Source organism: Dermochelys coriacea, chromosome 14 (assembly GCF_009764565.3).
Source record: "Dermochelys coriacea isolate rDerCor1 chromosome 14, rDerCor1.pri.v4, whole genome shotgun sequence".
NCBI lineage: Eukaryota > Metazoa > Chordata > Testudines > Dermochelyidae > Dermochelys > Dermochelys coriacea.
The window spans coordinates 35854603-35880616 of NC_050081.1; the positions used below are offsets into that span (position 1 = coordinate 35854603).

Consider the following 26014-nt stretch of genomic DNA (forward strand, 5'->3'; position numbering starts at 1 on the left):
TCCGTAGGGCTCTGGTTCTCGTTCAGACGGGGGAAGGCGGCACCAATCTGTGTCTGCTTCTCTTCCTGGGTCAGATCCTCCATTGTGAGCCGGGAGCCGGGACTGAGCAGCTGCTGCCCCCCCCCCCCAGTGGGGTCTGTGCTGGGGAGAGACCGGCATTAACCCCACTCTGTGCGCAGCCCGGGTGGGGACTTTCTCTGGTGTGGAGCCAGCCCCTGACACCAGCCGGAGACTCCAGGTGATGAGGGAGAGAAGTGGGGAAGGGGGTACGGGGGGCAGGAAAGTGACTCTGCACAGACAGGTTTCAGAGTAGCAGCCCTGTTAGTCTGTATTCGCTAAAAGAAAAGGAGGACTTGTGGCACCTTAGAGACTAACAAATTTATTAGAGCATAAGCTTTCGTGAGCTACAGCTCACTTCATCGGATGCATTTGGTGGAAATTGCAGAGGGGAGATTGATATACACACAGAGAGAACATGAAACAATGGGTTTATCATACACACTGTAAGGAGAGGTTTCAGAGTAGCAGCCGTGTTAGTCTGTATTCGCAAAAAGAAAAGCAGTACTTGTGGCACCTTCGAGACTAACAAATTTATTAGAGCATAAGCTTTCGTGAGCTACAGCTCACTTCATCGGATGCATCCGATGAAGTGAGCTGTAGCTCACGAAAGCTTATGCTCTAATAAATTTGTTAGTCTCGAAGGTGCCACAAGTACTGCTTTTCTTTTTACTGTAAGGAGAGTGATCACTTAAGATGAGCCATCACCAGCGGGGGCGGGGGGGAGGAGGAAAACCTTTCATGGTGACAAGCAAGGTAGGCTATTTCCAGCAGTTAACAAGAACATCTGAGGAACCGTGGGGGGGGGGGAGAAATAACATGGGGAAATAGTTTTACTTTGTGTAATGACTCATCCATTCCCAGTCTCTTTTCAAGCCTAAATTAATTGTATCCAGTTTGCAAATTAATTCCAATTCAGCAGTCTCTCGTTGGAGTCTGTTTTTGAAGTTTTTTTTGTTGAAGGATAGCCACTCTCAGGTCTGTAATCGTGTGACCAGAGAGATTGAAGCGTTCTCCGACTGGTTTTTGAATGTTATAATTCTTGATGTCTGATTTGTGTCCATTTATTCTTTTACGTAGAGACTGTCCAGTTTGACCAATGTCCATGGCAGAGGGGCATTGCTGGCACATGATGGCATATATCACATTGGTAGATGCGCAGGTGAACGAGCCTCTGATAGTGTGGCTGATGTGATTAGGCCCTATGATGGTGTCCCCTGAATAGATATGGGGACAGAGTTGTCAACGGGCTTTGTTGCAAGGATAGGTTCCTGGGTTAGTGGTTCTGTTGTGTGGATCTGAGTTTGTTCGTAGCAATCAGAGGCATCATTTTGGAAAAAAAATCGGAGGGGGGGCAAAGTTCTGTCAGCTGATGGAGCATTATACGTGATTAAGTATCAGAGGGGTAGCCGTGTTAGTCTGTAGCCACAAAAACAAATCTGTTAGTCTTTAAGGTGCCACCGGACTCCTCGTTGTATATGTGATTGCAGTAGGACCTCGGAGTTACGAACTGGCCCGTCAACCGCACGCCTCATTTGGAAGCGGAAATACGCCATCAAGGAGCAGCAGAGCCAAACATAAAAAGCGAATCCAGGACAGTGCTGTGTTTAAACGTAAACTACTAAAAAAAGGAAAGGAAAGTTTTTTAAATAAAAGCTCTGACAAGGTAAGGAAACTGTTTCTGGGCTTGGTTCGTTTAAATGAAGATGGTGAAAAGCAGCATTTTCCTTCTCCCGACTAAAGTTTCATAGCTTTTCAGAGTTCGGTTGTAAACTTTTTGAAAGAGCCACCAGCGTTACGAACATTTCAGAGTTACGAACAACCTCCGTTCCCGAGCTGTTCATAACTCTGAGGTTCTGGTGTATAGTACATAGTACAAAGTCGGGATGGGGGGAGGCGGATGATATTACGCTCCTGACAGCAATGAGTGGCTCCTGTCATTCTGCCTAGCATTTGCTACAGGGTCCCAACTCAGGAGAAGAAATGGGTATGGGACCATGAACAGGTCCCAGTCTGTCTCTTTGTGCCTCGGAGGATGGGTTGTTAGGGAGGGGATGGATGAAACATAAGAGGTGTAGAGAAAAAGGAGTGAGTGGAGAAAGGGTGACAAAGGAGTTTCGCTGGAGGTTGTTATTTCTTTTAAAAATCTAACTCCTTTAGCGCCTGTGTGATATTCCCCATAATTTTCTGGGAGATGTGGAATACTCCTAGATTGATGGAGTTTAAGGGCAGAAAGGACTGCCAGATCATCCCATCAGACCTCTTATCTCTCACAGGCCACTGAACCCCACCCAGCCACCTCCACGCCAAACCAGAATTAGACCACAGTATTACAGTCCTCAGGAGACCAAGCTATGGACTAAGAGCAGGAGGGCCCTGCAGTGGCAGTGAATTGTCTATCAGAGGGGTAGCTGTGTTAGTGTGTATCCACAAAAACAACGAAGCGTCTGGTGGCACTTTAAAGACTAACAGAATTATTTGGAAGAAGTGGGTTTTTACCCACGAAAGCTTTTGCCCAAATAAATCTGTTAGTCTCTAAGGTGCCACCAGACTCCTCGTTGTTTTAGTGAATTGACTTGAGATATATCCAGATGAATCCTGCAGGCGACTCGCTCCCCGCACTGCACAGGAAGGTTTAAAAAAAAAAAAAATGAAGATGCCTGCCAACCTGACTTGGGGGGAAATTCCTTCCTGACCCTGAATACAGTTAGACCTGGAGCATATGAGCAAGCACCTGAGAAAAAGAATTCTCAGTACCACCTCTGAGGACTCGCCCACCCCGCCCAGTGTCCCATCTCCAATTCTCTGATGCTTCAGAGTGGTGGCTCTCAGCCTTTCCAGGCTACTGTACCACTTTCAGGAGGCTGATTTGTCTTGCATACCCACAGGTTTCATCTCACTTAAAAACGACTTGCTCACAAAATCAGACATAAAAATACAAAAGTGTCACAGCTACTAATATGGAAAAATTGCTTTCTTTCTACCATATAATTATAAATAAACCGATGGGAATATAAATCTTGTACTTTTCAGTGTATAGTATATAGAGCAGTATAAACATGTCATTGTCTTTATGAAATTTTAGTTTGTACTGACTTTGCTAGTGCTTTTTAAGTAGCCCATTGTAAAACTAGGCAAATATCTAGATGAGTTGATATACCCTTGGAACACCTCTGCGTACCCTCAGGAGTACACATACCCCTGGTTGAGAACCATTGCTTCAAAAGAAGGAGAGGGAAAAGAAAACACCCCCCCCAAAAATCCTAAAATAAGTAGGGGGTAATTCCTTCCTGGCCCCTGCAGGTGACTGGCCCTGAAGCATGAGATTTTACAAATTTAAGACATGAATGGAAAGGGATCCTACAGATGCCAAAAATTTCTTCAATCTTAACATGCTCTCAGGGACATGTTTGTTCCATCAGAGATGTCAGGTTTTAAAGGACTGAATGAGGCAAGATCCTGTGTTATTGAACAGTGCAATGTGTGATCCTATCATTAGAGATTATTTCATAAGGCACTCACACAAGGGGGCAGAATTAACATTGCCCATGCTCCCTTGATTCTGGCCCTGCCTAACTCTGAGTGCTGGGCTTTGCAACCTTAATAACGTTCTTTTGATGTGGATTTTGTAGATAACATTAATATAAATCCCCTCCAGTTTTGCTCTTTTTTATAATTATCCAATGTAGCAATATACTGTAATTCTCTCTGATTTTGCCCCTTTTCCTCCCAATATCAGTTATTGTTCCACCCCTCAGATTTTTTCCCTTTTGTCACAAGATTTTGATATAAAATCCCCTCAGACTTTGATCCATTTCTCTTTATAGATTATTAATATATTAGCTGCATAAATGCTATTTGTTTCTCTAAATAACTACTATTAATATATAACCCCACAGATAATGCCTTTCTTCCAGTCTAGTTAGCCAATTTATGTAAATCTTTTCAGATTTTCCTCATTTTCTTTCTCAGTTATATACTGCTACAAAAATCTCTTTAAAAGTTATTGAGTTTGCTCTCTAATTATTGTCTAATGGGGGGGATCTAAAGTGGAGAATGCAGCTGGATTAGTATTGGCCTCCCGCCTCCTGTTACAGAGCAGGTGGGGATGTGTTGGGATGCACTCCAAGACCTTTTCCATTTGGCTTATCCAGAACACCTTGTCCAGTTCTGAGAGAACACTTCCTCCAGTTCTCTGGGATCGAAAATGCTCCGTTTGACTCTGGATTTCCTGACACAGGTTCCTTTGTTTTGCCTACAGCGACAAGCGTAGGGGGTGGGTGTAGGGCGTACCATACATCCAAAGTTTATGTGGTCAGTCTCTTCCTTTATAGACATTTAAACGTTACATTGCATTGCTATACATTACACTGCACATTTTTTGATTGGCTTGGTTACTTTGTAGGAGCCAATCCCTATACAGCATGCTCTGTCCATGTGGTTTTCAGGTGCAACCTGATCTTTACCTTCCAGGTTTATCTTTCCATAGTCTCTCTCATCAAGATGTTGTTAGCACAGACATCCTGACTCCCAGCGTACTGTTTGTCAAGCCCCTATTTACAACTTAACCTTCCATTCACCGTCCCAATTATGCCCACTAAGAAATGAGGGCAGTTACTTATGTCAAGCCAGGCCTAGAGGATAGAAATGAGGAGCCTCTAGGACCTGTAGAAAAGGAGGGGATTCTCTACGTACCTGGGATTGTCCTAAGGGGCTGTTGTATTAATTTACATGGAAAATATGGGTTAAAAGTGCTAACGTAACCCCGTCACTGTGTAACCTGAAATTGTGTTAAACATAATCCAGGGTTTGGAATACAGAGTCCTTCGCTTGTTTAGTACCTTGGCAAACACACCATTAAAAAATCATTTTATCCTTTTATACAGTAGAACCTCAGAGTTACAAACACCTCGGAAACAGAGGTTGTTCATAACTCTGAACAAAACGTTGTGTGGTTTTTTCAAAAGTTTACACATGAACGTTGACTTAATACAGCTTTGAAACTTTACGATACTGAAGAAAAATGCTGCTGTCCCTTTATTTTTTTCGTAGTTTACATTTAACACGATACTGTACTGTATTTGCTTTTTTTTGGTCTCTGCTGCTGCCTGATTGCGTACTTTCAGTTCCAGCTGAGGTGTGCAGTTGACTGGTCACTTTGTAACTCTGGTGTTCGCACCTCTGAGGTTCTACTGTAAAAGATAAAGAAAAAGAAGGAAAAAAAGTTAAAGCATTTGAAATGTTAAGTATTAATTAAGGCTTTCCTTTTAACAAGATTCCTTGTTCCCTTTCCCTTTAGTTGGGGACAGTTTTTAGAAGGAAAAATCCCTTGGTTTCATAGTATCAAAGATGGTAATAATTGGTCTTATGGGTAAAAGAGAAGAAGTTAGTTGTTGCTGTGGCTGTTAAAATCCAAGCCTGTTTAATCTCAGGGGCTGTTTATCATCCCTATCAGCTCCAATGTCATCTGGATCCCGCTTTCTGGTGTGGGCTGGTCAGGACATGTCTCAAGCAGGGCCGGATTTGGGGGCAGGTGACCGCCTGGGGTGCTGGGTTTGGGGGACACCAGGCTTGGGCGTGCTGTTTTTCTTGTTAGCGACAAAAGGGAAAATAGAATGTTTGAAGTAACATGTTTCAGGTATTCCGTATGTGGATTCATTTTTCACTAACCGCCTAGAATGTTCTGGACCTTTGTAGAATCTTGTGGAACCTTCCGGACGTTCTGAGAATTTTCCTCCAGCCTCCTAGAATGTTGTCAGCCGCGCCGTCGCGGGTAGATAAGGGGCAGGGCATCGCTAGTCAGTCTGTGAGATATAAGAATGAACTGAAGTGAAGTGAGAGCCCAGCTGCGATATTGTGAACCTTGTTTTATTGTGTCATTGTGAATGTGTACTTGTGTTTTAAGACTTGAAGAGTGCGAAATGGGCTACAAGTGCAATAAAGTTTAACAAATGGGGAATGGAGGGCACCAAAGACACTCCTCGCCTGGGATGCAATTTGGTCTAGGGCTGGCCCTGGTCTCAGGATTAGGATGAAGAAGGTCTAGAGTCCCAAGAGATGGTGAGAGTGGCAGCCATGATGGTGAAGCATTGCTCCAGTAGCCTCTATCTGTTCTTCCATCTTTTCTTCTCAGAAAAGGACCCAAAAAGGGAGTGATGGGTGGACACATCCCTTTATTATTTTTCCACCAATGAGGCCTAATATATGTCCATTTAGTTAATTAATTTCTGATTCCACGTCTTCTGTTTTCACGAAGCAGGATTTCAACACAGTCCTTGAGTTATAACAGGAGGCCTTTTTTGGAGACTAATTCACTCTGTCTCCCTTTCGTACCTTTTTGCCATCACCATTTGTTATTATAGGTCATTATATTCTATGAACTTTCACATACTTTTTACAGTTGAGATCCCAATTAGCATAAATCTGTGGGCCCAATTATCATAACAGCCCACCTCACATATTGCCCTTTTCTCTCTTTAATTGTAAAATAATCATATAAAAATCTCTCATCTTTTGATCTTTTTCGCTCTTGAATGATCAGATACTCTATAAAATCCCTGCAAATTTGACCCCTTTTTCTTTGTCTAGTTATCAAATGATTGTATACAATTCCCTTAGATTTTCTCCTTTGTCTCCCCTTTATTGAATATTAATCCTCCATTTTTGCCATTTTCCCCCCTGTAGTTCTCAAATATTAATATAAGCCCTTTCTCAGATTTGAGCGGGTTTCCCCACCCTTTTTGACTGTACCAGCTTCGTGTTTTGGAGGGAAATTATTTCTCTGATTCACTCCCCAGAAGGGATGTGGGAGACAGGGTCTAATTATCTAGAATGGATTTAATACCCCTTTTATGTCTTGCCCCTTTTCTCTCATTATCTGATATTAATTAAAACACTATATCCTCAGACATTCTCAACTTTATCTTGATGGCATATTGATCTAAAACCACTGCTTTCTACCCCTTTCTCCTTAATTCTTCTACTCTCCTATCAAATCTCCCCACACTCTGCCATGTGCCCTCTATTTCTTGATTATTGATGTAAAAATCTCCTCAGAACTTGGATTTTTCCCACCCCTTTTTTGTCTGAGTTTCCCACTTGTGCGTGTCCCCCCCCCCACACCCTCCCCATCTCTGCTCCCCGTGTGTCTGAGAGTCCCAGAGATGCTGCTGTCATTGGTGACACACACCAGTTAGCACTTGTGGGAGCAGATCTGGTTATGAAAGCAGGAAGGGCAGGCCACACTGAAGGGGATACTAACAGGATCTCCCCCGCAGCCAGAAGGGAAAGGAGATACAAAGGGAGAGAGAGACTGAGCAGGGCAGCAGGAGCAGTAAATGAGGAGAGAGGTTCCCAGCTCCTAGGCCCGCCCAGATTTATTCCCTGCGTCATCCCTGGGCAGAATGATTTCCTGGGAGCAAGACGAGGAGCAGAGGAAGGAAAAGCCAGTTTTTGTCTCTGCTGCATACTCGCACGGCTGGGTGGACGCACTGCCCCAGCGGGACATTGTCTAGGGGAATCCTCCAAAGCAGCCCCTTTGATATTGCTCTTTTCTAGCGTTTGGCTCAGAGACTCTGTTACTGGGAGCTGCTAAAAATGTCTTGGTGGGTTTAGTCCTGGTGAGAGGGGCCAGGTCTGCGCTGGAATAAAGTGACCCAGCGTTCTCCTAGCCTGCCAGAGTTTAGAGCCTCTGTCTGCAGGGAAAGAACCAAGATGGAAGTGGGTGTGAAATGGACTCAAGCCCCTTCTGAAATATCCCCAGTTGCCCTGCTCATCCTGACAGGCTGCAGAATCATGTCCACGTTTTGCTCGAGGTTGTCCCATCCTCCCAGGGGATGGGGAAGGAAAATGACTGGCTTAGGCTGGGGATTTTCAGGAAGCTGCTGGGGTGGGGGGGGAAGAGTCTAGAGGGGCAGAGGCAGGAAATACACCGGGGGAGAAAATGTAGGGGGTTACTGGATGGGATAAACTGCTGGGATGTGTTCAATCTGGGGCCTGATTTTTGGAGCAAGCCCATGGGGAAGGTAAATTCCCTCATTTGTGGAGCAGGGAACAGTCCCACCAGACAAGACTGGGAAAACAGACCAGACTCCCAGTTCTGGAGTCTGAACCCTCCAGGCAGAGGCTGCTCTGAAATACGAAGGGGGCACCCAGCAGTGAGGCCCAGGGGAGAGGCCCTGTCCCCTCACACCCAGCTGCTGGGAATGGGGTTGGGATTCCTGTCCCTGGATCCTGCTCGAGGGCTCTGCCCTCCCATACCAGCCTCTGGCTAGTAGGTGTGTGATAAACAGGAAAGCCGCTGCCCTCCTCCGTTGGCTGGGAGGGACAAGAAGCTCTCTTTCTCCCCACCCTGAAGCCTCCTGGCTGCTCTGAGCAGGGTGGGGTTGAGATTCTGCTCTTCTGTGACCTCCGAGAGCTTCCATTTTATCAGCCTTCTCCCACGTGACTAGTGGGTTTGTGGCTGGGGCAGCAGGTGCTGAGTGGGGGACTCTTGTTGTTTCAGATGCCGGTGACCTTCGAGGCAGTGGCTGTGTATTTCACCCAGGGGCAGGGGGCTGTGCTGGACCCCGCTCAGAGAGCCCTCTACAGGGACGTCATACAGGAGAACTACGAGACAGTGACCTCGCTGGGTAAGGGATCCCTTCTTCCCTTGGTTATTGGAAACTGCCACATCTGTGATGTGCCCTGTTGAGCATCTGCTCAGGTTCTTCCCTGCTTGCCTCAATTTTGGGGGAGTGGGCTCCGTCTTCCCTAGCTCCAGTGGGAGACAGAGTTGAATCTCCAAACCTGAGCTCGGGGAGACAGAAACATAATGGAGATGCGGATTCATCCCCATAGCTTTCAAGGGGGCAGCAGCAGTGTATTGTCCTGTCTGTGTTACTTCTCACTCACACAGCCATATCACAATCTCATAACTTTATACACACTAATGGTACACATATTTGGACAGAACAATGGGTTTCAGAAGATCATGACCTTTCATATCTTATATGGCATGCTTTGTATGAAATATCCCAATTACATGACAGTGGTGCATATGGGGGATACAGGTTGCTATTTTGAGGTACAGTGCCTCACAGGGCAAAGAACCTCTGGAGCTGTAGGAAAAGGCGGGGGGAGGCAGAATTGATGGGAGGGGCTGAATTGATGTGGGAGATGGGGCAGAACAGAGGTAGGGGCAGAACACATACAGGGTTGGAGGGGGCGGAGGGGACAGGCAGTTGTGGCATCATTTTCATTTTTGTTGAAAATGATGGACCACACACACACACACACCTTTTCTCAGACCACTTTCAGTACTGGTCTCTCAGATTCCTAGATATGGCAGTTCAACATCCTTGATCTTCCTGGGCTGGAGGAAATGTCTGTTCCAGGTGTCCCTCAAGCTCCTAGGTACACAGCACCTCAGGCGTTTGCCCTGGAACCTGGAAGGTTTTCCCTTCTGGAGCATGAATGTTCAGGAGAACTCATGGACTTCCTGCTCAAATCTAGAAGCTTCCCACAAACCTGAGCTTTTCTAGGGATTCAGATAACTGGATCTTCATGGTGCTCTTGACAGGACAAGAATCCTATTTTGTCTCACAACCAGGGAGATATAGGATTTCTTTCTAGACAGGTTCTTGGTTGGGTCTGAGTGCAAGCTTAGGTCATTTCCTTTCCAAAACAGCACAGTGCTTCATTCAGATAATTTTGCCATGTGGCTACCTGGTCTTCAGTATATTCTCTTACTTGTCACTGGGAAGAGATGTGGTGGTGTTTGTCTGAAATGGCATTTGGACAAAGGGTTCTGCACTCTCTCTCTTGGTTTTTCATCATATCTTGGGGGAATAAGAGAAAAAAAACAAGCTCTCTATTATGTTTTTCTTGTTGGTTCAATTTTCTTGATCTTTTAAGTTTCCCTCTTATTTGTGGAGATTGGTTTTAGTATTGGCTACTTCTTTGCCGTAATGGAACTTTGATCATCGGGTACCTAAGAAGAAGAAAGGTAAAAATTATCCACCCATTCGTTGTTTCCCCTTCTCTGAAGCGGGCTCTGGTGCTCCATGAGACCCGACACAAATTTTACATTAAATTCCAGTTGAAGGGGAAATGTCTCAATCCTTCTTTATTTCCCCCATGGAACCCTCCAACAGAGAGATGGAGAAAACTTAGGATTCCCACCTTTTGGGACTTTGCTTTGCTGTAAACCTTCATTTCCATTTTTGTGTACCCAATGAATAAGTATATGAGGTATCCTGCCTGGAGATGGCTAATCTTGTGTAAAATTTATTCATCAAAACGTTACTCCTGGGGGAATTCTGCGCCAAAAAATTTAAAATTCTGCACACATTATTTTATAATTCTGCAAAATTCTGCATATTTTATTTGTCAAAATAATACAATATAATTATGCCAGTTTCAATTATTTTGGTAATTTATTTCAAAATGTCTCTCGGCAAGCATGTCTGTAACAATAAAGACCAAAAGAAAAAAAAAGATTCTGATAATTGTTTCTGACCAGTAGATTCCCTACGAAGCATAAACTCCTTGCTTAACACTGTGGTTATGTTCTTGGAAAATGTGATTTTAAGCGAAATGATGTTAAGCGAATCCAATTTCCCCATAAGAACTAATGTAAATGGCGGGGTGGGGGGCGGGCGGGTTAGGTTCCAGGGATTTTTTTTTCGCCATTATATAAAAGACATTATATGCAGTATAAGTTTTAAACAAGTTCTCATCAGAGGATTGTCTGGGGACCTGCTCATGCGTTCCCTGAACGTCTCCTAGAACAACCATATTGATATCAGGTGGGATATTTCCCAGGGAATTCCTGGCTGCTAAATGATGAACTAGCACTCGGCTGCGCCCTGAAGGGTTAATACGTTGTTGTTAATGTAGCCTCACGCTACAAGGCAGCACCGAGGGAGGGAGGAGACACAATAGACACAGGGCAGCAGCTGGAACCACTCCTTGGGGAAACTGAATGCGATGACGAACCCAGCTATCCCCCTGGAGTGCACCACTCCTTTCTCCAGATGCCGCATGCACGGCTGCACAGGCGCCAGCTTTCCAAAGTACAGGGAGTGGGGAAGGGGGTGCTCAACCCCCAGCTCTGTCTCCGACCCGCCCCCACTCCACCCCCTCCCCCGAGCGCATCATCGCTCTTCCCTCCTTTTCCCCCCAGAGCCGCCTGAATGCTGTAAAACAGCTGATTGCTGTGGACAGGAAGCGCAGGGAGGGAGGAAGGAGTTGCTGATCTGTGGGGCGGGAGGCACTGTTGGGATAGAGGGGAGCTGATAGAAGGGCTGCCAGCCCACCCTGGTTCCAAGCCCCCACGGTCAAAAAACTTTATAAGAAAACATTGCGCAGCTCTAAATGAGTATGTTCTCTAATAGTTCAGGGACAAAACAACGTTAACCGGGACGACATTAAGTGAGGAGTTACTGTATTAATACAGGTTGCAGAGTAGCAGCTGTGTTAGTCTGTATTCGCAAAAAGAAAAGGAGTACTTGTGGCACCTTAGAGACTAAGATGCATCCGATGACATGAGCTGTAGCTCACGAAAGCTTATCTCAAATAAATTTATTAGTCTCTAACATGCCATAAGTACTCCTTTTCTTTTTGCATTAATACAGAACTTTTTTTCCCCACAGAAAATTTTGCCCCCGATGTTCTGCTGTTCTGCCTTTTGCCCACCAGGCATCGCTGTAGCGCCAGAACAGCCAGCTGCATTCATGCCCGTTGCCTTTCTGGCACCACAGCGGCATCTGGTGGGCAAAAGGCTAAACTGCAGCAGTTCTCGGGCAGAAAAGTATTTTCTGGGGGGGGGAAAAAAATCTACAGGAGATATGTTTCAGAGTAGCAGCCGTATTAGTCTGTATGCGCAAAAAGAAAAGGAGGCACCTTTGAGTGCCTTGTGGCACCTTAGAGATTAACAAATTTATTTGAGCATAAGCTTTCGTGAGCTACAGCTCACTTCATCAGATGCATTCAGTGGAAAATACAGATGCGCAGAATTCCCACAGGACTTATAGCTCGTCTTCTCAACTTGGGCATTTGTCTTGAGAGTTAGAAAGACAAAATGTTCACAGAACACCTCCATCTTCTGGCACAACATTGTGATGCTAGACAAGTTTATTTTATTTTATCTCCATGCTCCTAAAATGAAGAGGAGTAACCCAGTTGTAATGAATCACTGAGCACCAGGGGCTCACTTCAGAGAAGGAAAACTTGCAGACAGGTAAGTAACTTTTATTTTTCTCAAAACCCCAATAGTTCTTGTGTTTTCTTTCTTCTCTTTGCTGTTCCCCTTTGTTTCCTTTGACTCTAGCACTGGGACTGACTCTAGTCTGAATTCTCTCTGTATCCTAGCAGGTGAAGAGATGCTGAGTGAGAATGAAGAGGAGAATCTCCAGTAGGGAATCCCTAAGCAAGTGGAGCTGCATGGGACGTTATCAGGAAGATCTAAATGGAACATTTCCTGGAGCGTTGACCACGGAAAATCTTGTGAGAGTCATTGCAGGTCAGAGAGACAGCAGAGAAACCAATTGTGGAAAGAAGTAATTAAATCCCTTATTTGTGGGAAAAGGTGCAAAGATCTCAAGGAAACTACAGCCCAGCAGAGAATCCACACACGAGAGAGAAAACACACGCACAACACACAGCAAAAACGTCAGTTTGCGATTGCACTTTAGTAGACACCAGAAAACCTACACAAGAGAGAAACTCTATAAATGCATTGAGTGTGGAAAAAGATTTAATGACAACTCGCACCTTATTGGACATCAAAGAATTCACACAGGAGAGACCCTATAACTGCATTGACTGGGAGTTAGTTTAGCGACAGAAGCACACTTTATTACACATCAGAGAACCCCCACACAGGAGAGAAACCCTACAAATGAATTTACGGTGAGAACATTTTTTCAGCCCTCACATCTTATTTCACATCACAGAATCCACACAGGAGAGAAACCATATAAATGCCAGGTCTGTGGGATAAATTTCAATCGGAGGTCAAACCTAATTTGATATCAGAAAGTCCATACAGGAGAGACGCCCAATAAATACCTTGACTGTGGGAAAAATTTTATTGACAACTCACAACTTATATCACATCAAAGTGCCCACATGGGTGAGAGACCCTATAAATGCTTTGACTGTGGGAAACGGTTCCTTCAGAGTGCACATCTTATTGCGCATCAGCGAACCCATACAGGAGAAATGCCCTATAAATGCCCCGACTGCGGGAAAAGCTTCAATCGAAGTTCAAACCTGGAGAGACATCAGATAGTCCACATACGAGAAAAACCACGTAAATGCCTCGACTCTGGGGAAAAGTTTAGTGATAAGTCACAACTTACTACACATCACAGAAGCCACTCAGAAGCGAAACCCTATGTATGCAAGGACTGTGGGAACAGTTTCATTCAGAGCTCAGATCTTATTGTGCATCAGAGAGTTCATACAGGAGAAACACCCTATAAATGTCCCGACTGTGGGAAAAACTTCAGTCGAAGTTCCAACCTTACTAGACATCAGAGAACCCACACAGGGGAAAAAACCCATAAATGCCTGGACTGTGGGAAAAGTTTCATTCAGAGCTCAGATGTTATTGTTCATCAGAGAAGCCATACAGGAGAAACACCCTTTAAATGCTCTGACTGTGGGAGATACTTCAGTCGGAGTTCCAACCTTGCTAGACATCAGAGACTCCACACGGGGGGAAAGACCCCATATGTGCCTGGACTGTGGGAATAGTTTCATTCAGAGCTCAGATCTTCTTGTGCATCAGAAAATCCACATGAGAGGAAAAACACCATAAAAGCCTCTACTTGTGAGCAAAAGTTTAGTAACAAGTCACATCTTATCACACACTGGAGAACCCATGTTGGAGAAAGCCCTTATTAATCCCTGGACTGTGGGAAAAGTTTCTGTCAGAGTTCAGTTCATATTTCACATTAAAGGATCCACAGGGCAGAGTGACTGTATACATACTCCAAATGTGTGAAATGTTTCATTCACAGCTCACAGCTTTGTATACATCAGCTAGTCCATGCAGGAGAGAGACCCTATAAATCAGTGGCTCTCAACCTTTCGAGACTGAAAACCTTTCTTTTCCGGAGTCTGATTTGTCTTGCCTACCCCCAAGTTTCACCTCACTTAAAAACGACTTGCTTACAAAATCAGACATCAAAATACAAAAGGGTCACAGCCACTAGTACTGAAAGATGGCTTCCTTTCTCATTTTTACACTATAATTATAAAATAAATCATCAACTGTAGATTGAGAAACATTGATATAGATGCATAGGTGACTAGTAACTACTGAGGGTGGGGGCACAATGGCAGCCCCCCCCTTGCCACCACCGCCACAGTCAACCCCTCTTGATCACAGTGCCCCTCTGACCACAGTACCCTGGGCAGTCACCCATGTCACCCACCCTTAAGGGCGGCCCTCCTAGGGCCAGCATTATGGAAAATGGCACTCCAGGGGAACTGGTATTTTGATGTTCTGGCCCCCGCTTCCTCCCCCCAGCCCCTCCACCATCACCCCTGGCCTCTGATGCCTCTCCCAGCCCTCCTATACTTTCTGACTTCTGCTACCTCCCTCCAACCTTCCCATCACCCCGGCTCCCGCTGCCTCCCCCGGACCCCTACCCATCCCCCCCCAGTCCCTGCTTCCTCCTCCAGCCCATCACCCACTCCCCCAGCGCCTGCTATCTCCCCTGTCCTCCCACCCACCAACCCTGGCCTTGGATGCCTCCCCCAGACCCTCACTCGTCCCCATCGCCCCTGGCCTCTGATGCCTCCCCGCACCCATCCCCCCCTTCTGGGGGGGGGCATGTGATCCGGCATGACCCCCCAACACGTCAGCTACAGAGCAGTGTCAACAAGTCATTGTCTCTATGAATCTTTAGTTTGTCCTGACTTCGCTAGTGCTTCTCATGTAGCCTGTTGTGAAACTAGGCAACTATCTAGATGAGTTCACATACCCCCTTGAAGACCTCTGCTGTCCCCCAGTGAACCATGGCAATAAATGCCTTGATGGTAGGAAAAGTTTCAATCACAGCTCACACTCTATTAAACACCACACTGGAGAGAGAATTTGAGTGACAGGGAAGCTTCAGCTGGGTTCTGACCATTTCAAGCATGAACAAATGAACACAGGGAAAAGACTCTTAGATCTTCTTAGCAGGGAGTATGGAGCTAACACCACATGGGACAGTGTAGGCTCCTTCTCCACACTGGAAGGACATTCTCCCCGTGCCTTGATTAGAGCGGTCCATAGTAAAAAAAAAACCCAAAACCATCCATATCCTAATTCCGAAATCAGAGGCATTTGACTACCTAGCATCCAATTGCCTGTCTCAGGGCACAGCGTCTTTCTCGAATTCTCTTCCCTTTTCTGCCAGCTGTAGAAGGGAACTCTGTTGCTGGAGCTATAAGCAGCAATGTGCTGGGCTGAAACACACTTTGCTGAGCAGGGCCCTGGGGCGGGAGCTTTTCATTTCTGTCTTTGGAATAATTAAAGTAGACTTCAGTTTCTTAACCGTCCAGAATCTTTTGTCTAGTATAATGACTAACAAATGGCCTTTGGTGGACTCGGAGGCTATCTAGGAAGCCTCTTTCAGGTGTTAATTCCCCAACCCTGAGTGCTGCGATTCCAGAGCTTTTCAGACCCTTCCAGGCATCTGTGACAGAAAAACCCTTGTGGACAGGGGAAATCTTTTTCTGGCCGGCATTTCTGTTCACCTGTCTCTTGCAGAGGCAGACGGTCGCTCTGCTGCTTGTTTTGTTAAAAGCCGGTAGAGCAGTCGTGAAGAGAAACAGTGACCAGTTTTGCAAAATGCTCTGAAATGGGCTGATGTACAGTGCTGTGTCACAGCTAGGTATTATTCATTGCCCCAAAATCAAGTGTGAGGTGCACAGTAAGTGGGGGATCACGCAAGCATTACAAACCCACACAATGTGGTGTTAAAGTTACACACACCATCCAGGCCGGGTGGGGTGAGGGAATGCAGGGAGGTCACCCAAAGCATCTTAGACGTGCCTCGTCATATGCTCTCAGACTTCCCCTAGAGTCGAAACTCACTGTGCGCCTCTTGCTGAACCCAGTTTAAATCGGGCAAGATCCCACCGGAGTCACTTGGGACCCATTCCCCTCACTCAACCTCATGTAAATCTGGAGTGACCCCCTGCTTGGCGTCACATGGGGTTGATTCTCATCTGCCCCAGTGTAAATCAGAAGTAACTTTGGTGTCACGTAGGCTGATTGCCCTCTCTCTCAGCCTGAGTCAACCTATGGCAGTGCCTGGAACGGTCTACAGCAGTATGAAGCACTTGTAGGGAAAATCAGATGCTGACTTCTGAACATAAGAACGGCCATACTAGGTCAGACCAAAGGTCCATCTAGCCCAGTGTCCTGTCCTCTGACAGTGGCCAATGCCAGGTGCCCCAAAGGGAATGAACAGAACAGGTAATGATCAAGTGATCCATCCCCTGTCACCCAAGCCCAGCTTCTGGCAAACGAGAGTCTATGGACACCTTTCCTGCCCATTCTGCTGCTGCTTGTCTAATCCACGCCCACTCAGTAGGGCACTTTGTCCCCCCTTTGTTGATGGCTGGGCCATATAGAGAGGCTGATAAGCACTGGATGACAGTCTTAAGGTACATCGACACTGGCAAAAGAAAAACTACAGCAGCAAGTGTCAGCCCAGGTTCACTGATTTGGGATCACGCTACGGGGCTGAAAATAACAGTGTATATGTTCCTGCTTAGGCTGGTCTGAGACTCACCCCTCTTACAGTGGGAACGTCTACATTGCTGTTTTCAGCCCCGTAGCCTGAGTCAGTAGACCTGGACTCAGAGACTCACCTCCACGGGGTTTTCTTTGCAGTGTAGATAGATCCTGTGAAGGTATGTTTACACGGCAATGTAAGTCTGGGCTCATATTCGTGCCCAACCCCCCGCTCGCCTTGCGTCTAGACACAAATTTGTCTGACTCAGGCCAGTAAGCCCTCGGGACCTAGGACCCGAAAAGGGTGTGTGTGGGGGTGTTTGAGCCCAAGTCCTGTTGGAACTTGGGGTTCACACTGCATCATTTTGCAGCGTGGACTTAGCTGGGGCCCAGGTCTTCAGAGTCATGTTCGGAGAGTCCACCAGTGCTCTCCCACAATCCCCTGAGCTGCTTGGTGTTTGGCCCTGGTGTCGGATGTCCCCCTCCCCCCACCGTGTACCCAGTCTCCACTGAGCTGGGGTGGGATCAGGGGGAGCGTGTGTGTGCTGGTGCCTCCAGGTGCGGAGGGGGTGCTGCTGTGTTCTTGAATGGTCTGCTTAAAGAGACAGAGCACTGACACACTCACTCCGGCACACTCACATTCCTCCCAACACACACACATGCATGCACTCTGTCACACATACACTTCCTCTTACATGCACAAACACACATGCGTACTGTTGCATACACACACATGGTCACACACACACTGTCACACACTCCCCCAACACACACACACACACTCTCACACATTCACTCTCAATCCCTCATACATACACTCCCTCTCTCTCTCACACACACACACACACACACACACACACACACACACAAACACACTCTCATGCACACACACACTCTCTCAGACACTCCTCCAACACACACATACTCTCCCTCACACAGTCCCCCCAGCACACACTCTCTCACATACACCCACATTATTGTTGTTATTGTTACTTCCTGTCAAAATGTGCACAGCACGTATATTCTCTCTAATTTTATCCTTTCAAAGTTCGTTAAGGATCACAGTGCTGTTCTTTTAGTTTTTTGACTGGTTTGTGCATTTCATAATTTTATTTCTTTCTTACGCTTAAGATTAATTCTTTGAGTAGTGAGTTCTAAAATGCCTAACCTGTCCCGGCTGGAGTAATTCTCATTAGTACTTTTATCACCATATTGTGCTTTGTCTCATATTCTCTTGCTCCTGGTAAAGGATAGTCTTTGCTCAGATTCCCAGGTACACAGCACTTCAGGCGTTTCCCCTGAAACCTGGGAGGTTTTCCCTTCTGGAGCATGAATGTTCAGGAGAACTCATGGACTTCCTGCTCAAATCTAGAAGCTTCCCACAAACCTGGGCTTTTCTAGGGATTCAGATAACTGGATCTTCATGGTGCTCTTGACAGGACAAGAATCCTATTTTGTCTCACAACCAGGGAGATATAGGATCTCTTTCTAGACAGGTTCTTGATTGGGTCAGAGTGCTAGCTTAGGTCATTTCCTTTCCAAAACAGCACAATGCTTCATTCAGGTAATTTTGCTATATATCCCTGGTCTTCAATGTATTCTCTTTCCTGACACTGGGAAGAGATGTGGTGGTGTTTGTCTGAAATGCATTTGGACGAAGAGTTCTGCGCTCTCTCTCTTGGTTTTTTGTCATATCTTGGGGGAAGGAAGAAAAGAAAAAGAAACCCTCAAATAAGAGCTGTTTCTCCTGTTGGCTCAATTTTATTCACGTTTTAAGTTTTCCTCTTGTTTGTGGAGATTGGTTTTAGTATTGGCTGCTTTCCTGCTGTAATGGATCATAGATCACCAGGTACCTAAGAAGAAGAAAGGTAAAAATTATCTACCCATCCATTGTTTTCCCTTCTCTGAAGAGGGCTCTGGTGCTCCATGAGAGATGCCACATACATTTTGGATTAAATTCCAGTTGAAGGGGATATATCTCTGTGACGATGCTGCCCGTGGGAGCCAGCTGAGGTCACTCAATTAGGGTGAACTGCAAACAGAATGGGGCAAACAAACCCCAAACGCTGGTGGATATTCCAATACTTAGATTTACCAAGCCAGCACAAAACAAGCTCCTATAGTACCTCACTGGTTACTCAGAAGTCCAAATAATGCTGTTCCCTTAAAGTACCCAGCCTCAGGCCTCCATCCAGACGCATATGTCAAACATATGATGATAAATTCTGAAAATCTTATTTCATCATATAAAAGAAAAGGTTCTCCTGACCCCCAAAGAACCAAGCCCCAGACCCAGGTCAAATAATAACTTAGATCTTACCCCAAATACACACTTACAGTCAATTCTTATTAACTAAACTAAAATTTATTTAAAAAGAAAAGAGAGAGCATGTTGGTTAGAAGATCAATATACATACAGACTTGTGTTCAATTCTTGAGGTTCAGATACATAGCAGACAAGAGTTTGTAGTGGCCAAAAGTCCTTTTAGAAATAGTCCAGAGGTTATAGTCCAATGTCCATGTTCAGGGTGACTCCACTCAATGATTGGGGATCTCAACCCTTATGGCTTAAGGTTTCCCCCTCTTGAAACCCAAAGCAGATCTGTCACCTTTCAATGAGATATTATATTACACTCATAACGTCACAATCTCAAACCTTTTTTATTTGCCCTATGAAGCCATCCAACAGAGAGATGGAGAAAACTTAGGATTCCCACCCCTTGGGAATCCTGCTTTCCTGTAAATCTTCGTTTCCATTTTTTGTATACCAAATGCATAAGTAGGAAAAGTGTCCTGCCTGGAGATGGCTAATCTTCTGTAAAGTGTATTCATCAGAACTTAGAGCTTGTCTTCTCAACTTGGGCAGTTGTCTTGAGAGTTAGAGAGGCAAAATGTTCACAGAACACCTCCATCTTCTGGCACAACATTGGGATCCTAGAAAAATTTATTTTATTTGATCTCCATGTTCCTAAGATGAAGTGGAGTAACCCAATTGTAATGGCAAAAAGAAAAGGAGTACTTGTGGCACCTTAGAGACTAACAAATTTATTTGAGCATAAGCTTTTGTGAGCTACAGCTCACTTCATCGGAGCTGTAGCTCACAAAAGCTTATGCTCAAATAAATTTGTTAGTCTCTAAGGTGCCACAAGTACTCCTTTTCTTTTTGCGAATACAGACTAACACGGCTGCTACTCTGAAACCAGTTGTAATGGGTCACTGAGAACCAGGGGCTCACTTCAGAGAAGGAAAACTTGCAGACAGGTAAGTAACTTTTATTTTTCTCAAAACCCCAATAGTTCTTGTGTTTTCTTTCTTCTCTTTGCTGTTCCCCTTTATTTCCTTTGACTCTAGCACTGGGACTGACTCTAGTCTGAATTCTCTCTGTATCCTAGCAGGTGAAGAGATGCTGAATGAGAATGAAGAGGAGAATCTCCAGTAGGGAACCCCTAAGCAAGTGGAGCTGCATGGGATGTTATCAGGAAGATCTAAATGGAATGTTTCCTGGAGCGTTGATCAGGGAAAATCACGTAAAAGTCATTGCAGGTCAGAGAGACAGCAGAGAAACCAATTGTGGAAGGAAGTAATTAAATCCCTTATTTGTGAGAAAAGGTGCAAAGATCTCAAGGAAACCACAGTCCAGCAGAGAATCCACACTCAAGAGAGAAAAAAAACACGCACAACACGCAGCAAAAGCTTCAGTTCAGTATGGAAAAAGATTTAGTGACAACTCGCACTTTATGGGACATCAAAGAATTCACACAGGAGAGACCCTATAAATGCATTGACTCTGGGAGTTAGTTTAGTGGCAGAAGCAAACCTTATTATGCATCAGAGAACCCACACACAGGAAAGAAGCCCTACAAATGACTTTACTGTGAGACACTTTTTTTCAGAGCTCACATCTTATTACACATCACCGAATCCACACAGGAGATAAACCATATAGGCCTGTGGGAAAAATTTCAATCGGAGGTCAAACCTAGTTTGATATCAGAGAGTCCATACAGGAGAGACTCCCTATAAATGCACTGAGTGTGGAAAGGAATTCAGTGATAAGTCATGCCTTATGGGACATCAGAGAACCCACATAGGAGATAAACCCTATAAATACCTTGATAGTGGGAAAAGCTATAGTGACAACTCACAACTTATTACTCATCAAAGTGCACACATGGGTGAGAGTCCCTATAAATGCCTTGACTGTGGGAAAAAATTCCTTCAAAGTTACAATCTTCTCGTGCACCAGCGAATCCATACAGGAGAAACGCCCTATAAATGCCCTGACTGCGGGAAAGGCTTCAATCGAAGTGCAAACCTTATGAGACACCAGAGAATCCATATAGGAGAAAAAGTGCCTACCAGCCTTGACTCTGGGGAAAAAGTTAGTGATAAGTCACAACTAACTACACATCACAGAAGCCACTCAGAAGCAAAACCCTACGTATGCAAGGATTGTGGGAACAGTTTCATTCAGAGCTCAGATCTTATTGTGCATCAGAGAGTTCATACGGGAGAAACACCCTATAAATGCCCCGACTGTGGGAAAAACTTCACTCGAAGTTCAACGCTTACTAGACATCAGAGAACCCACAGAGGGGAAAAAACCCATAAATGCCTGGACTGTGGGAAAAGTTTCATTCAGAGCTCAGATCTAATTGTGCATCAGAGAAGCCATACAGGAGAAACACCCTATAAATGCCCCGACTGTGGAAAAAACTTCACTCGGAGTTCCAACCTTACTAGACATCAGAGAATCCACACAGGTGAAAAACCCCATATGTGCCTGGAGTGTGGAAAAAGTTTCATTCAGAGTTCAGATCTTATTGTGCATCAGAGAATCCACATGAGAGGGAAAAAAACATAAAAGCCACCCTTTGTGAGCAAAGTTTAGTAACAAGTCACATCTTACTACACACTGGAGAACCCATGTTGGAGAAAGCCCTTATTAATCCCTGGACTATTGGAAAAGTTTCCGTCAGAGTTCAGTTCATATTTCACATTAAAGGATCCACATGGCAGAGCGACTGTATACATACTCCGAATGTGTGAAATGTTTCATTCACAGCTCACAACTTTGTATACATCAGCTAGTCCATGCAGGAGAGAGACCCTATAAATCAGTGGTTCTTAACCTTTCCAGATAACTATACCCCTTTCAGGAGCCTGATTTGTCTTGCATACCCCAAGTTTCACCTCACTTAAAAACAACTTGCTTAGAAAATCGGACATAAAAGCACATCCTCTCCCAAGCCCTCCCCCACCACCACCACCTGTGGGGTATGTCTACGCAGCAGTGCCCAAATTCCCCACCCCCCACTTCCGTCTATACACAAATTTGCCTGACTCAGGCCAGTAAGCCCTTGGGACCCATGCCCTAGGATCCGAAAAGTGGGGGGGGGGGGTGGCTCTGAGCCCAAGCCCTATTGGAACTCATGGTTCACACTGCATCATTTTGCCGTGTGGACTTAACTGGGGCCCAGGTCTTCAGACTCATGTTCTGAGAGTCCACTAGTGTTATCCCACAATCCCATGGGCCGCTTGGTGTTTGACCCTGCCATTGTGTTCTGACCCCTGAGCTGCAGACAGAGAGATCCGTCTCCTGCGTTAGCTATGGCCACCGGTAAGAAGAAGGCCTTAGCCCAGTGCGCTGGTCATGGGACCACCGTCAGATTCTGATCAGTCTGTGGTGTGAGGCAAGCCAGACATTTGACGTCAGTCGGAGCACCAGAAATGCCCCGGTGTACCAGAAAATAGTGGGCAACCTGGCAGAGTTGGGGATTAAACAGACCCGTGACCCGCGCAGGGAGCCAGGGCCCGCTTTATGGGTGGGTGGGGTGGGTGGGCTGGGCACTGTGCTTAAGGGGGGCGCCGTGCTGGTCCCGCCCACCCACCTGACCTGCCGGTAGCAAGTGGGCTGAGAGGCAGCCAGGTAGGCGCAGCAGCGCAAGGAGAGGGCAGACAGACGGAGCTGCAGTGGGTGGCATTTGGACCAGCCCGGTAACTCCTCCAACGCAGGGGTGCCCCTCCTCTCCTGCTGCCCTGCTCCACTGGGTCTGCAGCCACTGCTGCTCCTGCCACCCCCACGCCCACCCCCATGGAGCCACCCCAGCCAAGCTCGGGATCTGAAGCCTGCCTCCTGTCTGCTGTACAGAGTGGGGGTGGAGCTGGGGGGCTCTGATCTCAGAGGGACCCCCCCCCACACCTGCGTACCTGGGCTCTGCTGAGCTGGGGTCACGGGGCACATGTATGTGCTGGTGACTCTGGGTGCGGAGTGGGTGCTGCCGGTGCTGCTGTTCCGGCTCCTGAATGCTCTGCTTAAAGAGACCGAGCGCTGACACACTCACTCCAGCACACTCAAACTTCCCCAATACACACACACACACACACACACACACACACTGTCTCAGACACACAGTCTCTCAGACACTCCCCCAGCACACATGCTCTCTCACTGCCCCAACACTCTCTCGCACACACACACATGCATGTTATTGTTGTTACTTCTTGGTACTTCAAGGCAATTTTATTCTTTCCAAGTTCATTAAGGATCACAGTGCTGTTATTTTAGTTTTTTAACTGGTCTGCGCATTTCATCATTTTATTTCTCTCTTATGCTTACATTTAATTCTTTGAGTAGTTCTAAAATGCCTAACTTGTCTTGGCTGGAGTAATTATCGTTATTACTTTTATTACCATAGTGTGCTTTGTCGTTCATTATTTAAAGTGGTCCAATCAAATAATAGTATCCTCCTAGAATGTAAATTTAACTTGTAGTCACCTTATCAATGCCAGTTCAAAACAAATTAGCTAAACACATAACTGTAGACACTGTGCAGATGCAGGTCACTTATTTTCAAATGGTATTTTTAGTTATATCTATAAAATAACTTTGAATTGATAGGACAATAAATGCAGTTCCAAGTCTGATACGAATAGCAATGATGGAGTCAAATGTTCATGAGTCACGTACGTGATTGTGATTGGTAAACATAAACGCCAAAATAATTAGAAAAATAAATTCCCGTTCTTAATAAAGGAGAAAAAAAAACCCTTACTCGCGTATGTTAAAATTAAGTAAATAAGTGTTAAGTGGAGTCTATAACAATTGAATAAAATAGAGTAGATAATGGCTGTAACACAGTGTGTCTCTTAGAGAAAGTAAGCAGATTTTATTTATTTTTATTTCTCTCTCCTAAAGATAGTCTGCAAAATATCACACGTGTTTCTGATCCCTGTGTTAAAGCTCCAGAACTGATCCCTCAAGGTTTGGGATTGGGAATATCTTGCTGTATTGTCTCCTGGTTGTTCTAAACTTCCATATAAACTTAAAATGTGACTTTAATTGGTGTCTGTATACATTTTATTTTCTTTCTTTATATAGGACTTGGATACAGTGCTCCTGTCAGCTAATGCCTAAGTTATTATCTGCAAAAAATCTAGTTTTCAGGTTAAAGTTGCACCCCCCACCAAAGTCTGAAATGGCACCCCGGGGGAGCCAGGTGTGGCCAGAGAGCTGCAGGATGGCCATGGGCTCCAGCAAGATGCAGCCCCCGTGTGCCAGCGCAGGTTGAGCACTAGGCACCAGAAGCCACAGCAGCAGGGCAGAAGTAAGGGTGGCTATATACTATGCCACGTTTACTTCTGCGCTGCTCACAGGTGCTTGCTTCCTCCGGGCCCCAGGGGTGCTCAACCCCTCCCCAGGTCTGCCCCAGCCCCACCCGCACCCACCCAGTTTCCCCAAGCCCTCGCCCCGCCTCTGTCCACCCAGTTCCGCCCCCCTCCCCTGAGCGCACCCCCTCCCCCCGGGGCCTGCTGCATGCCGCGGAACAGCTGATTGCGGCAGGCGGGAGGCGCTGGGAGGGAGGGGGAGGAGTTGATCGGTGGGGCTGCCAGTGGGCGGGAGGTGCTGGGGGGAGGGAGGGAGGTGGCTGTCCAGAGTTGGCGCCTATGGCACTGCTGCTGGCGGCGGTGTGGCCTTCAGAGCTGGGTGCCCGACCAGCACTAGCCACCCAGCCAGTGCTTAATTTGTGCTGGGGGTGAGCCCCGGCACCTCTTTCGATACAAATGAGGATCAGCGGGGCCTGGAGTTCATGGTGGGGTGGGGACCCAGGAGGGCCTGTGACAGTGGGGGGTGAACGGGGTGGAGCTGTGGGGGCCAAGGAAGATCGGAGGTGGGGAACCCCCAGGGGTCTAGTGCCCGCGGGAGCCAGGGTGCCAAATTACAAGTTTGCCCAGGGCACCATTTTCCCTCAGGCTGGCCCCGCAGGGAGCAGGGTAAACAGCTCCAGAGCCAATACTGGAAAGCCAGGGATGAGAACCGCACCTTTGGGAATTCTCCATCCCCCTGCCGCTTTTTCCAGGCATGGCACTGAGCCCTGAGTTCCCAGCCTGTTCAGCCGGGATGGCCACCTTCTTACCTCCGAATTTAGGATAACATCGGTGGGGAGCCAGCAGCCGCAGAGGAGGTTAGTGCGGCCACTCCCGTGCTCGTACCCGGAGCGCCTGAAGCTCCCTAGTGCACAAACCGGGGCCCCGCCACCCACTCCGCCCCTTTCCTGAGGCTCCACCCCCACTCCACCTTTTCCCCGAGGCCCCCCCTTCACGACACCTCTTCCCCGGGGCCATGCCCCCTATTCTCCCTACTCCCCCTCGTCGTTAGCCCTTAAGGCAGGTAAAAAGTGATGGGGCCTCCCCTATTTCGGCCCTCTGGGCTCACGCCAGGCCTTGAGATGGTTTCGCTGCTGGAGAAGCTGCAGCACGTCCTGGGTCCACACTGGTGGGAGCTGTTTGATGACCCCCAGGAGGAGCAGCCAGCTGTGGAAGCGGCAGCAGAAACAGAGGGGTCAGACGTAGCCTCAGAGCCTGGTAGGTTTTTGGCTCCACATCTGGTGTTAAGAATGTACGAATGGGGAGAGAGGGGTTTCTGGTATATGACCCAAAGCGCTGTTTATTACAAGCTGCGGGAACCCACTAATGACAAAATATACACCAGAATTCAAAGTGGAGACCGGGAAGCGCAACCAGCAGGGAAACAAACTTTTCACGTTACTGTTTTACTAGAATACCTGCAAGTTCTTACAAAGATGTGCTGGGGTGTTAAATATAAGAACCAGATATTGCCTTCCATTTTCAGATACCACACCGTACAAATCGCCTCCATCACGGTGTACCTGTGAACAATAAACTGTACAGTGGGGAAGTGCAGTGTGTGGGTGACGAATTCACTGTCTGAAAGAC

General features: G+C 46.5%; 3 protein-coding genes across 6 annotated transcripts in view; all 3 read left to right on the forward strand.

The window, feature by feature from the left end:
• LOC119842642 (zinc finger protein 239-like) overlaps positions 1-26014 on the forward strand; it is a 1225455-nt gene that overhangs the window by 1158228 nt on the left and 41213 nt on the right. The gene's annotated exons all lie outside the window — the stretch shown is intronic.
• The window catches only part of LOC119843367 (zinc finger protein 664-like), a 1158238-nt gene that overhangs the window by 1009362 nt on the left and 122862 nt on the right, over positions 1-26014 (forward strand). The gene's annotated exons all lie outside the window — the stretch shown is intronic.
• On the forward strand, positions 65-24119 carry LOC122456610 (zinc finger protein 239-like). The gene is made up of 4 exons (XM_043497045.1): positions 65-238; positions 12409-12948; positions 20170-21567; positions 23991-24119. The coding sequence occupies exons 3-4, from the start codon at positions 20844-20846 to the stop codon at positions 24086-24088; spliced, it is 822 nt and encodes a 273-aa protein (XP_043352980.1). The 5' UTR covers positions 65-238; positions 12409-12948; positions 20170-20843; the 3' UTR covers positions 24089-24119.

Bases quoted from the DNA above. Each gene is read 5' to 3' on its own strand.
- LOC122456610 (XM_043497045.1), top strand. From the start codon at position 20,844: ATGGGACATCAGAGAACCCACATAGGAGATAAACCCTATAAATACCTT. The intron at 21,568-23,990 runs GTGGAAAAAGTT...GTCTGCAAAATA, and splicing joins ACCCCATATGTGCCTGGAGT to TCACACGTGTTTCTGATCCC.